The sequence below is a fragment of the Hylobates moloch genome, unplaced genomic scaffold, assembly GCF_009828535.3.
Source record: "Hylobates moloch isolate HMO894 unplaced genomic scaffold, HMol_V3 SCAFFOLD_8, whole genome shotgun sequence".
NCBI classification, from domain to species: Eukaryota; Metazoa; Chordata; class Mammalia; order Primates; family Hylobatidae; genus Hylobates; species Hylobates moloch.
In genome coordinates, this window is record NW_026652283.1 from 63,972,604 (window position 1) to 63,988,906 (window position 16,303).

General features: G+C 39.1%; 1 protein-coding gene across 2 annotated transcripts in view; it reads left to right on the forward strand.

Moving 5' to 3' along the window:
• The first annotated feature begins 320 nt into the window (after positions 1-320).
• The window catches only part of SCYL3 (SCY1 like pseudokinase 3), a 45,087-nt gene continuing 29,104 nt past the window's right edge, over positions 321-16,303 (forward strand). For both annotated transcript variants that reach the window (XM_032161037.2, XM_032161034.2), the window contains exons 1-2: positions 321-473; positions 5,364-5,578. In XM_032161037.2, the coding sequence (XP_032016928.1) occupies positions 5,414-5,578 (165 nt within the window). In that variant the 5' untranslated portion in view covers positions 321-473; positions 5,364-5,413. The remainder of the gene's footprint in view (positions 474-5,363; positions 5,579-16,303) is intronic.

Below are 16,303 nucleotides of genomic sequence, written 5' to 3' on the forward strand. Positions count from 1 at the left end.
TCTACTATTTGTTACAAGTGACCAGCAGCCATTTTGGATTTGGGCGGAAATGAAATTAAAACTGTGCTGTTAAAAGCCTAAAAATTCAAGTCAAGACAAACTTGAGCATTCGACCCAAACGTCTAGAAAGGGGGCATCTTCGTGGACTAACTAGATCACTGGGGCAGTGAGTGAAACGGTGTCGTCGCGGCGCCCACACTTAAGATGGCACCGGCCTGAGACTCACCTGTGCGGCCGCTCTACCTCGGTTCCTGGTTAGTTGGCCTCATTGGTGGCGTCGGAAGGAGGAAGGTGGGCCTTCTGTCCCGTTTCCGGACCCGTCTCTATGGTGTGGGAGAAACCCGGACCCCAGAAGATTGTGGGTGTAGTGGCCACAGCCTTACAGGCAGGCAGGGGTGGTTGGTGTCAACAGGGGGGCCAACAGGGTACCAGAGCCAAGACCCTCGGCCTCCTCCCCCGCCGCCCTCCTGCAGGTAACAGGGAGCCCTGCGCTGCGCCCCCAGTCCTTGCAGGACTGCGCCGTGGGGGAAGGGGCCGGGCGGGGAGGAGGTGGTGGGCGCGCGCCCCGCTCGCGGGTTTGCGCTCTGGGGCCCTCGCGGGAGCGAGCGCGGCGCGGCGCCGGCGGCCTGTTGAGCAGCCTCCCCTTGCTGATTGTGGGGCGCCCTGTAATCTGCGCTTCGCGGGCGACCCCCGACGGGTGAGGCGCCCGCGGCCAGAGCTCTCCAAGGCAGCCGCGGAGTCGGTCCTCGCAGGGAGGTGTGAAAGGTGAGGGGCCAGCGAAGCGAGAGCGGCGCCCTGCCCCTTCAGTGACCCCGCGGGGTCGCGGCAAGCAGGGTGAGGGTGCTCGGCTGGGCGGGTCACTGTCCCGGGGCGGCAGTGCCCGAGCCCGGGGGGATCCTGGGGGCGCGCCTGCCCTCGGGAAGGCGGCCTCATTCTTGATCCAAGACCAGTGCCCGGTCCCCCAAGGCCCAGCTGGCTCCTGTCTTGGCATAGTGCTTTCTGTTTAGAATAAAGATGAAACATTTCTCGGAAGGGCATATTCAGGAATCCATGTGAAATTCTCGGAGTCAGGTCTCGAATTTTGGGAGTCACTGTTACTGCTGTTTTTAAGGACCCATGTCCTTATAAAATGTAGTATCTTGAGCTGAAATCGTAATTATTTTGGTCCATAAAGACTTAATTGTGTATTGCTTGTCAGCTAGCAATGCTGGACTGAGTTCCATAGAGGGAATATATATCTGAAACAGACGAAAGCGAAGGGCCGGAGTAATGTTACCGCTGGATACCAGAATATCGGCCAGTACAGTGCATCCTTAATACTCACAGTGCAAGCCATTATCTTTGGAACTTTCAGGCTAAGGGAGCTAGCACCAAGGTAGTTTCGATTAATTGCTGGGAAAAGAAAATATTTGGTAGAAACATTTCCCTAGAGCACACGGGTTTCTTAGTTGAGTGTATGAGTCGCCCTTTGACCTGGACAAGGGTTTTCTTAATCTACAAGCAGTCCCGAAATTTCATGTGCTGCCCAAGTAGGCAAAAGAGTGGAGGGACATTATTAAAGGGAAGACTCTGATGCATATTCAAGTCAGAGACTGTCAACTCAGCATTATAGAGTGGAGATGCTAAGTGCTACAAAATACCTGTTATGTGATACTAGGATATCCTTTTCTACCTTCTTGTAACTTTAATTTCAAAGCTAACGAGCAAGATTTTGTGTTTTTCCCCTCCTCAAAACAACAGGAAAGCATTTTGGAAGGCCAAGTGTTTTTCTTACATTTCAATAAATCAATTTTAGCTGAATTATTTTTAAAGCACTGGCAGGCATGGTGGCACATGTCTGTAATCTCAGCAACTAGGGAGGCTGGGGAGGGCGAGTAGCTTGAGCCCAGGAATTCCAGGTTACAGTGAGGTAGGATAGCGCCAATGCACTCCAGGCCAGCAACAACAGAAAAAGACCATATCTCTATTTAAAACAAAAAACAAACAAACAAAAAAACTTGTTCATATAACAGTATTTGTGCTTCTTTAGATACATTAGTGTGAAGAATTACTGCTTCAAAACATTCTCAAATTGCAATAATCAGCACACCTTTTTAATTTTCCCCCAATAAAGTTTGCACTGGGAACATACAATATAATCCTACCACTTTCAGTATTACACTGATGGTATCAGTGGACTTCTGTCAAAGTTAACATGCTTTCAAAACAAGAAAATGGCATCCTTTCTAGTTCTCTCAAGAAATTGAGTCATCCCTTTTTAATTTTTAAGTGATTTTTTTTAAGTCTTAGACCTAAAATACAGTAAGAAAAATGAATTTTAACTACTTCCTAATGCTTTTATAACTTTGTTAATTTATAATGGAATTCATATAAAATCTAAGGTTAATAGCTATTGCAAGGCCAATATTCTCACAAGGAAGTATTTTGCTATTTAGAAATAGCTAAGTAAATTAAATGTTCCTTTCTCCCGCCTCTGGTGACTGCCATTCATCTAGCCAGAGCACTGATCCTGAATCCTGGTGGCAGTCTTATCTCCCGTGAGGATTAATATTAACACTAAATAAACAGCATGATTTCCTGCCAAGAAGATATTCATTTACATACAGTCCCTTATTCTCTGCTTTTCTCTTATTGTGTGTTGATTTTGGAAAACTATGTTTTGTGGGTAAGAGAGAGAAGGTCAGACTAGCTTCAGATACTTTCAGAGTAACACTTCCATAACTCACTCTTCCAGTCTGACTGGCTTTTCAGGCAGGAGTTGGAGACCAAGTAGAGCTTTCTGCCTATGAAATGGCAATTAGTTTCAAAGAGCATAGACCCATTCAGGTTACCTGAGGAAAAGGGGGCTGGTTGTAAGGGTGTCAATGGGATGTTAGGGTATCTGGATGGAATTGGATTTGAGGCTGGGTTTCTGGTAGTCTTGAGATGGATAGTAGTAATGTGCCCCCTAAGTATGACTAAGCTACGGTCCCAGTGTTTGCTTTCTTAAATTTTACTACCAACTGACTTCCTCTGTTTGGAAAGTTTCTGACTTCATGTGGCTTTGGTTTGCCATAGCTCCAACTCCACCTCATAGCATCCTTCTACCTTTGGCTATGCTTCTAATAGGCAAAAATTGTTCTTAGTTCAAATTCCTGGGGGAGACAATGATCTGGCCAGTTTATCTCTTCACTCAGGCCGTGAAATTGATGGCTAATTTGTGAATTGACCGCCCTTTGGCCCAGGATAGGTACCTGACAACATTAACTGTGCCCAAGAAGAGGTGGCAATATCAAGTGCTAAGCATGATCCTCCCTACTCAGCAGGAGGTTGTAACAATCTGGCCAGCACTCCATCTCCAGAATAGAGGGATTAGCATTGTTGCTTTTACCCATGGTCCCACATAAACTTTTTATTTGTAGTCCCAGTAGAAAGGTGAATGTTACCATAGTTGCCATACTTGGCATTTCTTTTAGTACTGTTTTTTGCTTCTCTGTCATTTTTAAGAAAGATACATTGCCAGGTAGGTAGGAATTCAGTGAATTTGTTACAAAGCAGATTTAGTTCTTATTCTCAGCAACATTTTTAGATTTTGAAAAGCTTCAATTTTAGATAGCTTTAGGCTTTATACACGTGTTTCTTATATAACGATGGTTGTGGATCAGTAGGCATTTTAAATTTTGTTCTAGGCATGTGTTTTGAGCAGCATTACATACCCAGTGTAGAAGGTGTTGTATGGAATTTCACCGAAGTGGGGAAAAATTCCAAGTAGGGGGTCAATGTGTAATGATTATTGAGTTTATATTTGTCCAAAGAATACAGATTTTAAACAAATTTTTAAAGGCCTACATAGAATCATTGGCCGTATTTGTAGCAGTTTGCTTTCTACATTGCCAGAGTTAGTAAGAACTCTATTTTCTAATTTTTATATTATGGTAAAGCCACCACTGAAAACTGACTGCCACAGACATACGTTTCAGACATACGTTGTTTGGCCTATATAGGTTTAGAAAACATTTGATTCAACATTGAAAAATGTGGAGATTTCCACAAAACTAGTCAGGCTCTTGGTTCCTCACGATAAGTGGCATGATCTGACAGTTCTGAAACTGCAGTCCTGGTTGGAACTCTGTGATAGCCACTGTCTTCAGAATGCAAGCCTCTCACAGTAGGTCCCATGCACTCACAGTAGGTCCCTCTGCCAAGCTGCCAGGACTGCTGGGGCACTGCACATCACCTGTTGTCACCCTGTGAGTTTGTATCCCTGTTGTCAAGAAAGCTGTTCGTATTGTAGAAGGTTTGGAAGGTGCAGGCAAGTGTGTGTATAAAATTACCTATAATCTGACCTTCCACTGGAAACCTCTGTTAATACTTCAGCATATATTTTTCAAGTCTGTGTGTATGTATACATATATTTCTTTTCAAAACAACTTTGAGGTGTAATTGATACAGAATGAATGAAAAAAGTGTACAGTTTTATTTTTTGACATTTATAATCACCCATTATCATCATCATAATCAAGATAATGAATATATCCATCCTCCTAAAAGTTCCTCATACATCATGATAATCCTTTCCTCTCCCTTGGTCCCTCTAACTGTGCGCCTTCGCTAGGCAAGCACTGAAGTATTTTGTCATAGTTGCATTTGAATTCTGTGTATGTGTGGGCTTTTTTTTTTTTTAGCATTTGAGATTATTTGAGATTCAGTTTTGCGGTTTCTCCTTTTTACTTGGGATAGCTTTGAAGGGTAGTGCGATCATACTTTTTCTTATGTTTATTGTCATTTGTGTTTCTTCAGTGAGTTGTCTGTTTTCTTTCCCATTATTGTACTGGTGTTTTAGTGTTTTACTTGGTTTATATGAGCTCTTCATTTGTTAATATGTTTTTCATCATATTAACAATGGTTTTCAACATATTAACATTAAAACAATGATTTTCCTCATTATTATAAGTATTCTCTAATTTGTATTGTTTCCTTTATAATTTTAAGTTATTTTCTACATACAGAAGTTTTATTGTTTTTGAATAATAAAGTTTTACAACATTTTCCTTTGTGAGTGAGGATATTCAAGTGAGTTGGGAAGTATGAATTACCTTATTCTATTTTTGATTGCCTTTCCACTCTGAAAGTTTGTATGTAGTGGAGTTTGGGGAGGGACAGTAACTACATGTGACTAGTAATGTGCATTTTCTCTAGAGTTGTTAGTTGTTAATTAACAACCATTGCTGGTAACTTGCAGAGCATTTACCATTTTTACCGTCAAATGTCCTAGTTATGAGGATTGAAGAAACTAGTAGTTTGGGGTGGCTATGTCTGGATATCTCTTGTTGATGTTGCAGATAGGGATTTAATGTTTGAAATTGTTTTCTATTTTCTTTTAGATCTGCTTGGCTTTGAGGAAGAGTGGCAGTACTGCCTCACTGCATAAGGGATGGGATCAGAGAACAGTGCTTTAAAGAGCTATACACTGAAAGAACCACCATTTACCTTACCCTCTGGACTTGCTGTTTATCCTGCTGTACTGCAAGATGGCAAATTTGCTTCAGTTTTTGTGTATAAGAGAGAAAATGAAGACAAGGTTAATAAAGCTGCCAAGGTACCATAATAGGTGACGACTTAATAGTTAGTACTTTTTACTATCTTGTTTTCTTTAAAAAAAAAATATATGAAATTAGTAAAGTTCAAAGGAGGTAAGATCATAAGGACCAGTATTTTATTTATGTCCTTTCAAAACATTGCTCTTACTTCATGGGCCTATCTTCCATTTGCATGACATGGTCAGGTACCATACCTGTAGCCAAAAAACATCATAAAAGTCAGTACAATGGCTTTTATCATCATATTTTATTTTTCTGGTGAGAAAGTTAGGGAGACATTTTTATATAGCTAATATAAGATATAAGGAGCGATATAAGGAGTTAATCTCGTCTAGCAAAATGCAGTTAACTATTGACAACATTCTGGAGGCTTCAGCTTCCTCCTTAGGGAAAAGATCCTTATAGTTCATGCCTTATAATTGTTGCTCCAGGCAGAGGGTGCATTAGCATGCTGTCTGACACACTCAGGAGACCCTGGCCTCTTATCAGAAAAAATGATTGTACTGTGGAATATAAGTCAATAAAATAAACCCAAGTGTCTTTTTGAATTAGGGAAAATGAAGGCATTAGTTGATGCTTCTTTGGATAGCTAGCACTTTGGAAATTTAGCCATTCAGCTATCTTCTAAAAAGGGAAATGTAGTTGTATTAGTAAATTAATTCTCCAGTGTTTATTCTGGTAGGCATGCTATTTTCAGGTTGAACTTGATATCTTGATTTTGTTAGAACTATAATCTCTATTACCTTGAGTCCCTTAGTAATATCAACAGGTATGGAACATTGATATCTATTTCATAGGACTCTAAATTGTTTTTACTTTTTAAAATGATGATAAAGGATTATATTAGTAATGGAATTTTGGTCTTCACAACAGTTATTTATTTGATGTTGTATTTTTGATCAAGCATGAAATTGTTATAAGATGGTTCCTAAAGAAAAAGATGTGTAACGGTTCTCTCGAGATGCATTTCCTAGTAATGCGTTGTGGTAAAAAGTATAGCTGGCTGTTTTCTTGCTGGGTAATTTTGCTTTTTGGTAGAACCACATTTTTGACTCTTTTTTTACATCATCTAGGTATTGTTAAGAATTTTTTATTGTGATTTTACAAAAGACAAAATGCCTTACTTCACTTTCTTGTTCTTACAGTTAACGTTATTTCCATCTAATATATATTTCATCTCCTGTTATTTTCATCTAATAAGATTGTGCATTTTTTTTAATAAACTATTATAAGCAAGGTACTAGAGACTTATCTTTCTTAGTATTTTTTTCTTTATAAGATTTTTTAAAAACCGTGTTACCCTTTGTGGTACACATACCAAGAAAACTGAATAACCTAGATTGAGTTTTTAAAGGAAGAAAACACCAAGACCACTCTCCATTTTTGAGGACTTCTGTGCTGGAGGAATTGCGAAGCTTGAGAGGGAAGACTTATTCCCCCTTAATATTCATAGATATCCTTTTAAGCCATGTTTGAGTCTTTGCACATAGTTCATCTTTGTTTCTTGTTAAGCCATTCTGTGGCTTTGAAAATCTCATATGAATTTGGGAAATTTGAAATTGCAACAAAGTGATAACTTTAGATTCTCAGAATGTTTCTCATAATCTTAAAAAACTAGGTCATAGTACTTGAGAAATGTATGGCATTCGATGTGCTAGATTTTAGGAATTTGATGTCCTAGCTATCTGAAATACTAAAACAATATATTTAGCTTGCCTCACTTTCTCTAGAGTTTGGGTTGTTGGTCACACCTTTGGTAGTTTTAACAATTATTTCAAGCAGATATATAGTGTTTTCTGTGGCAGATGTTATTGGATAACAATATACACTTTCTTCACTGTTACAAGTAAAAAACAACAATCATAGTACACCAAGATGAAATGCAGGTATAAGCTCTGGCTACAAAATAATATGAGAAATACTTCGTTCTATCTGACCATCTCATTTTATATTGAATTCATCAGCTACAATTAACAGTATAATTTGCTAACTGATGATGATGACTCATATATGTAAGCCTATAAACAATGATAAATTCTAAGCCCGAATTTGGTTGCTATAGTTTGCTGTAATCTAACTGTTTAGTTAGGGCTTTGTGGTAAGCTTATAAAAGCTTATAAAAATGATTCTTGAGTGTCTTTTTGCCAGGAATCACACTGGACTCTAAGAGTGGTATATAGATGCTATATAAGTGCTCTATTTAGTATTGTTGGAGTCATTATGCTTTTCTCCATAATGAATTTGGGCTGTTGTGGAAGGGTTAGTCAGCGTATTTAAGAATGCACATTGTGTGGGCATAACAAGAAATGGAAGAGATGATGGCTATGCCCAAAAGAGCTTGCATTCTAGTTGGAGAAAGCTGTTCTCCTCTCTCATACTGACGTTTTTTTTTTTTTTTTTTTTTTTTTTGAGATGGAATCTCGCTCTGTTTCCCAGGCTAGAGTGCAGTGGTTCGATCTTGGCTCGCTGCAACCTCTGCCTCCCGGGTTCAAGTGATTCTCCTGCCTCAGCATCCCAAGTAGCTGGGATTACAGGCACACGCCGACACACCCAGCTAATTTTTGTATTTTTAGTAGAGGTGGGGTTTCACCATGTTGGCCAGGATAGTCTTGATCTCTCGACCTCGTGATCCACCTTCCTCAGCCTCTCAAAGTGCTGGGATTACAGGCGTGAACCACCGCACCTGGCCCATGGTTGACTTTTTAAGAAATTATTTTTTGCCCTTCGTAATCAGAATCCAGTGCTCTTACGTGGCTCCTGGGCACTATCCACTCAGAAGAACTTCAGAAGTATCCCCCATGCCTCAGGTATGATGGACCCACCAGATGGATGGCCAGCTACTTGCTCCCCACCACACCTTTCAGACTTCACGCTCTCCTTTTTCCTTGAATGTTAATAACCATGCAACCTGCCATTCTAAACTAATTATCTGCCGAAATCTCTAGTCTGAGCTCCAGATCTGTATTTTCACTTACCTGTTGAACATTTCCACCTAAAAGTTTTATCAGTACCTCAAATGCAAGCTCTACAGAATGGAATTTTTATTCCTTTCTCTTTCTGCATTTTATTGTTAGTTTATGATCTAACCTTCAGATAGTGGACATTTACAAAAAAAAAAAAAAAAGTATCTGTATTTTGTCTTAGATTTACATCTTCAGAGAAAAAGGAATAATATTTATCCCTGAAGATCTTTGTTCTCTAGGCATCTTGGTTATTTTGTTTACTTAACATATTTAACAGCATGAAATTATGGCTTTGTCCCATCTAAAAGCCTGCAGGTGGATTTGGGCTGTAATGCCGTGTCAGTTAACTTTGCATAGTTCTCAAAGTGAAACAGCGAATCAGAGGCAGAACAACAATAAAAAGTTAAGCCTCTGAGGCTTGAATGAATTCTCTGGATAGCTGAATCATAACTGATTCCTGATAAATGGGAATCATTTGTATTTAGGGATAGAATCTCATACTTAAGATCCCTGATTGGGTGTAGAAAAATGTCATCATTGATAAATTATATAATACTATTCATATTTAACAATAAAGGTCCTTACCCAGAACCCTCTTTCAGAGACCATCACCTAGGACAGTAAATGGGATGTAATAGGTATTCAATAACTTTGGGGAAAGTGCTTTCAAGACACAGTCATTCAAAAATAGTCATCTTCCTCTACTAGGGCAAGAGCCATTTATTTGCTCAACTGATGTTCATTGAAAAATATCCTAGTTACCATTAGCAAGTATGTCTTGTTGCTGTTCTTTAGAGCAGCAGAGGCTTGAATCAAAAAATGTCCTATTTGATTCTGAAGTGCTAGCCTTTCCTGTGAGTCTATACGCATAATTTATGCTTAATATTGAATGTACCAAAGGAGAGTGACAAATAAGGTTCTTGCTAAGTTAAGTGCCTTGTTCAGAAACATGCAATGAGTCATTTCTTCCTCTCCTTCTTTATTAAACAAGTACTCACTTTGGATCAAGAAAATTTCTAGGCATTGTAGAGTAAAACAATAAGCAGAAAAGAACATGAAAGATTTGGTTTGAAAATTATTTGAAATTTATTTGAAAATTACTTGAAATGATTCTTCAATGAAAATATGAGGGAGGCTACATAATTTTATGCAGAAACCGTAGCTCAAAACACACTTGTAGGCCAGGCATGGTGGCTCATGCCTGTAAGCCAAGCACTTTAGGAGGCTGAGGTAGGTGGATCACCTGAGGTCAGGAGTTTGAGACCAGCCTGGCCAACATGGTGAAACCCCATCTCTACTAAAAACACAAAAATTAGCCAGGCATGGTGGTGGGCGCCTGTAATCCCAGCTATTCGAGAGGCTGAGGCAGATGAATCATTTGAACCCGAGAGGCGAAGGTTGCAGTGAGCTGAGAACACACCATTGCACTCCAGCCTGGGTAACAAGAGCGAAACTCCATCTCAAAAACAAAACAAAATGAAACAAAAAAAACACTTGTAAAAAATTATTCCCAGTTAACTGCACTCATTTAACCAACTTGCTAACACAATTTTTGGTTTATCTGAATCTTTGCTGCATTTATTAGTTTGTAATTGCTAAAGAAATTTTTCTTCAATATTTTCTTAATTATTTTTTATTAAATTAACTCGAGGGTAACAACTTTCTTCCTAAGAATAAATAAATAAACCTTATTGGAGCTATTCCCAGAGTTGGCAAAATTTGAGATTATTATAAGAAAATAAAAGAAATTAGAGGCTGGGCGCTGTGGCTTACACCTGTAATCCCAGCACTTTGGGAAGCCGAGGTGGGTGGATCACAAGGTCAGGAGTTTAAGACCAGCCTGGCCAACATAATGAAACCCCATCTCTACTAAAAATACAAAAACAATTAGCTGGATGTGGTAGCGGGTGCCTGTAGTCCCAGCTACTTGGGAGGCTGAGGCAGGAGAATCAGTTGAACCTGGGAGGCGGAGGTTGCAGTGAGCCAAGATTGTGCCACTGCAATGCAGCCTGGGTGACATAGCGAGACTCTCTCAAAAAAAAAAAAAAAAAAAATGTAATTGGAGAAACCAACCCACTGAGAAGATTTTCCTATGACCCTGCCTGGAAGTAGTTTAATAGAGAAGTTTGAGGCATCTGATACAAAAATTGTACCAATGCAGGGTATGGATTCTTATGCTAGCCCATAGTCTTCCAAGAAGGTGTTTGGAACGTTCGGTACTCATTGCTTATTTATGAAAATGGCACCTGATAATATATTGAGGGTTATCTTCCAAATGAAATATTCCATCACTCTCCTCCCAATCTGATTGCTTTACAGGGCTTCCTCAGTGATTGTATAGGGTAGACCCTAGAGCTTTAATATCATGAAATTTCTTTCAGAAATTCATGGTTTGTAAGGAAAACCACCATTCCAGCAGTTTCTTTTTGCTGTAAATAAATGATAAAATTATTCAGTGTTGGGGGAATTTTGGACTGTGGATCTCCTGTTACTCATGTTAAAACTTTCAAAATACGCTGCATGGGTGGGGATTGGAAAGTCAGGATCTGATAGAGCTGTACAGGACTATCTAGAGAAGATACTCCACAGATTTAACCTCCCTTGTTCAGACACAAAATTGTTTTATACTTGTCATTTCATCTGTGTCTACTGTCTGGTTAGAAAGTAGGACAAAAAAAACAGGTCAGGAAGCGGGAATATTCCATTGTAGGGGTTTCTAAAAGTTGGGTTATCCATACCCAGTGAGTTGTGATAAAAGTTTAAAAGATGTTTAAATGTTTTATTTATTTAGACAGGGTCTTGCTCTGTTACCAAGGCTGGAGTGCCGTGACGTGATCATGGCTCATTATAGCCTCAACGTCCCCAGCTCAAGCGATCCTCTGACCTCAGTCTCCTGAGTAGCTGGGACCACAGGTGGGTGCCACTGTGCCCAGCTAATTTTTGTAGTTTTTTGTAGAGATGGGGTTTCGCCATGTTGCCCAAGCCGGTCTTGAACTCCTGGGCCCAAGTGATCCACCCATCTCAGCCTCCCAAAGTGCTAGGATTACAGGGGAAAGCCACGGCACCCAGCATAAACATTTTCAAGGGGAGTAAATAATAAATAAAAAGGTAAAATGTAAGAAAACAGAATAAACAAAATTAAAATATTTTGTAAATGTGTTTTACATTCATTGATGATCTGTGGCAGAGGTAAGCAAACTTACACCCAGATTAGCTAAAAATGGTTTTTACAGGTTTTTTTTTTTTTTTTTTTTTTGAGATGGAATCTTGCTCTCTCGCCCAGGCTGGAGTGCAGTGGTGCGATCTCGCTCACTGCAAGCTCCGCCTCCCGGGTTCACGCCATTCTCCTGCTTCAGCCTCCAAGTAGCTGGGACCACAGGCACCCGCCACCACGCCTGGCTAATTTTTTTTGTATTTTTAATAGAGACGGGGTTTCACCGTGTTAGCCAGGCTGGTCTCGATCTTCTGACCTTGTGATCCGCCCGCCTCGGCCTCCCAAAATGCTGGGATTACAGGCATGAGCCACTGCGCCTGGCCGGTTTTTACATTTTTAAAGGGCTGTTTAAAAAAAAAAAGAGAAGAGGCCACAGATACCCTACGACCTTTAAAGCCAAGATATTTATTATCTGGCCCTTACAGAAACTGTTTGCCAACCTCTGGTCTATGATGTGCCTGCATCAGGGTAAGCGTAAGGTACTAATCCATTCAAAATTGTTTGATGGCCCAGCATGTAGTCTTATTTTTGTGATTATTTCATGTTCACTTGAAAAGAATGTGTGTTCTGCAGTTCAGTGTAGTGTTGATGTTATTAGATCAACATAGTTGACCTTATTCATGTTTTCTTTGTTTTTCTTGTTATTATTTTGTGGGGAGAGGCTAGTTTTATTGAGAGAAGGGCGTTTAAGTCTCCAGCTGTGATTGTAGAATTGTCCATTTTTCGCTTTAATTTTGCCAATTTTTGCTTCATGTGTATTTTCAGACTCTATTATACAAATACACATACATAATTATGTCTTTTTAATAAATTATTTTTCTTTAAGAAATACCCATTTTTATCTCTGGCTGTACCCTTTGTCTTGAAGTGTATTTTGTCTGATAGGAATATAGCCACTCCTGCTTTCTTAATGCTTACTATTTTTGTAGTGTATCCTTCTTTATCCATTTACTTTCAATCCATCTGTGTCCTTATTTTTAAAGTCTCTTTAATAGGCAACATATAGGTGGGTATTGCTAATTTAATCTACTCTTATTTCCAGTGTTTAGATCATTAACAATTAATGTAATTATTAATGTAGTTGGATTTTATTGTTTGCTTTCTATTTGTCCCCTTACGCTCTTTTTTCTTCTGTTCCCCCTTCTTTTGGATTAATTGAATATTTTTTAGTGTTCCATTTTAATATATCTTGATTTTTTTGGCTATATTTCTTTATATATTTTTTAATGTCTGCACTAGGGATTTTAGTATATGTTAACTAGTCTTTAATAGTCTACTTGTTTTGCAAACTATCCACCTGACAAGGGATTAATAACCATAATATAAAAGGAGCTCAAACAACTCAATAACAAAAAACACAAAATAATCCAGTTTTAAAAGGGGCAAAAGATCTGAATAGACATTTCTCAAAAGGCACACAAATGGACAACAGGTATATAAAATAGTAGCAGTAATCATTAGAGAACTGCACAACAAAACCACGATAAGATACCCTCTTGGCCAGGTGTGGTGGCTTACGCCTGTAATCCCAGCACTTTGGAAGGCTGAGGACGGCGGATCACATGGTCAGGAGTTTGAGACCAGCCTGGCCAACATGGTGAGACCCCATCTCTACTAAAAAAATACAAAAATTAGCCTGGCATGGTGGTGTGCACCTGTAATCCCAGCTACTCGGGAGGCTGAGGCAAGAGAATTGCTTGAACCCGGGAGACGGAGGTTGCAGTGAGTGGAGATCGTGCCACTGCACTCCAGCCTGGGTGACAGAGCAAGACTCTGTCAAAAAAAAAAAAAAAAAAAAAAGATATCCTCTCATCCCAGTTGAAATGGATTTTATCAAAAAGATAGGCAGTAATGGATGCTGGTGATGATGTGGAGAAAGGGGAACCCTCATATACTGTTGATGAGAATGTAAATTAGTATAGCCACTACAGAAAACTGTCTGGAGGTTCCTCAAAAAAGCAGAACCACCCAGTGATTCAGCAATTCTACTGGGTGTGTATCCAAAATAAAGGGAATCAATATAAAAAAGAGATATTTGCACTCTTATATTTATTGCAGTATTATTCACAATAGCCAAAATGTGAAATCAACCTAAGTGCATCAGTGGATGAATGGATAAGGAAAATGTGTATATATACGATGGAATGCTGTTTAGCCATAAAAAGAATGAAATCCCATCATTTGCGATAACATGTTAGGACCTAGAGGACATTATGTTAAGTCAGGTGTCCCCAACCCCTAGGCCGCAGACTGGTACTGGTTCGTGGCCTCTAGGAACAGGATTGCACAGCAGGAGGCTGTGGGCAGTGGACACGCGAGCATTACCATCTGAGTTCTGTCTCCTGTCAGATCAGCAGCAGTATTAGATTCTCATAGGAGCAGGAACCCTATTGTGAACTGTGTATGCAAGGGATCCAGGTTGTGCACTTCTTACAACAATCTAACTAATGCCTGATGATTGAGGTAGAACAGTCTCATCCCGAAATAATCCCCCCACCCCTGGTCCATGAAAAAAATTGTGTTCATGAAACTGGTCCCTGGTGTCAAAAAGGTTGGGGACTGCTATGTTAAGTGATGTAAATAAGGCACAGAAAGACACACACTGCAAGATCTCACTCATGTGGAATGTAAAAAAGTTGATCTCATACGAGTTGAGAGTAGACTGGTGGTTACCAGAGGCCAGGAAGGGTAGGGGATTGTAGGGGATGAAGAGAGGTTGATTAATGGTACAAATACACAGTTAGAAGATACAAGATAGAAGATCTAGTGTTTGATAGGTCAGTAGGATGACTAGTTTACAGTAATCGATTGTATATTTTTACGTAACTAGAAGAGAATAATTCTAATGTTTCTAGCATAAAGACAAATGTTTAAGGTGATGGATATCCCAATTACATTGATTTGATCTTTACAAATTTTATGAAAGTATTAAAATCACAGGTACTCCCGCAAAATATGCATATTATCAATTTTTTTAATTCAAGAAAATTAAAAATAAATAGGGCAAAAAATAGTCTACTGTGGTTAATATTGTATCATGTCACATAAAACATAGAAGCCTTGTAATGTAGGTATCTTCAGTCTCCCATCCCTACCGTTCTTTGTTACACACATATTAATTGTACATTCATTCACAAACATTGAAAACCTCACCAGGAAGTATTACAATATCTGCTCTAAATAGTGATTAAATAACTGAAGAGGTAAAAACATGGCCTTCACCTGGGCACGGTGGCTCACGCCTGTAATCCCGACAGTTTGGGAGGCTGAGGCAGGCAGATTGCCCGAGGTCAGGAATTTGAGACCAGCCTGGCCAAGATGGTGAAACCCTGTCTCTACTAAAAATACAAAAATTACCTGGGCATGGTGGTGCAAGCCTGTAGTCCCAGCTACTCGGGAGGCTGAGGCAGGAGAATCGCTAGAACCCAGGAGGCGGAGGTTGCAGTCAGCTGAGATTGCGCCACTGCACTCCAATCTAGGCAATAGAGTGAGACCCCGTCTCAAAAAAAAAAAAAAGTGGCCTTCATATTTATTGTAATATTTACCGTTTCTGATGCTGTTCCTTCATTCCTGAAGATCCAAGTTTCCCTTTGGTATCATTTTTTCTTCCATTTGAAGAACTTCCATGAGCATTTTTTATATAGCAGGTCTTCTGGCAAGAAATATTCTGGTTTTTTTTTTTTTTTTTTTTTTTTTTTTTTTTTGTCACCAAAAGTGCTTTTATTTTGCCTTTTTCTCTGAAGGTTACTTTTGCTTAGATACAGTATTCCAAGCTGATAGTTTTTTCTTTCAGCATTTTAAACATGTCTCATTGTTTCTTGCCCTCCACCTTTCCTGATGAGAAATCTGCAGTTGTTTAAATCACCATTCTCCTCCATGTAATGTGTTTCCTTTAGCTGCTTCTAAGATTTTTTTATCTTTGATATTTAGCAGTTTGATGGTATTATGTTTAAGTGTGCTTTTTAAAAAATTTATCTTGTTTTATATTCACTAAAATTCTTAAGTCTGTAAACTTAAGTATTTAGCCAAATTTAAATTTTCATCCATTGTATTTTTTATGCCCCAATTTTTTTCTTTTCTCTTTTTGGGACTTAAGCTATATTTATTTGACCTTTTGTTATTGTCACAGGTGTCTGAGGCTCTGGTCTCTTTTTTTTCTTTCTTAATTTTTCTTTTTGAGACGGGGGTTTCACTGTGTTGCCCAGCTGGTCTTGAACTCCTGGGCTGAAGTGATCCTCCTGCATTGGCCTCCCAAAGTGCTGGGATTACAGGTGTGAGCCACCAAACCTGGCCCCTCTGATCATTTTTTAAAAATACTTTTTATTCTTCAGATTGGTTAATATTTTCAAGTTTACTGACTCTTTATTCTGTCATGTTCATTCTGTTAATGAGTCTATACATTAATTTTTGATTTTCAATCTTTTATTTTTCTTTTGGAAATTTATATTTTTCTATTTATTTTGTAACTTTTCCTTTATCTCTAGGACGATGATTATAATAGCTGTTTTAAATTCTTTCTGGTAATTCTAATATCTGAGGCCCCTTGG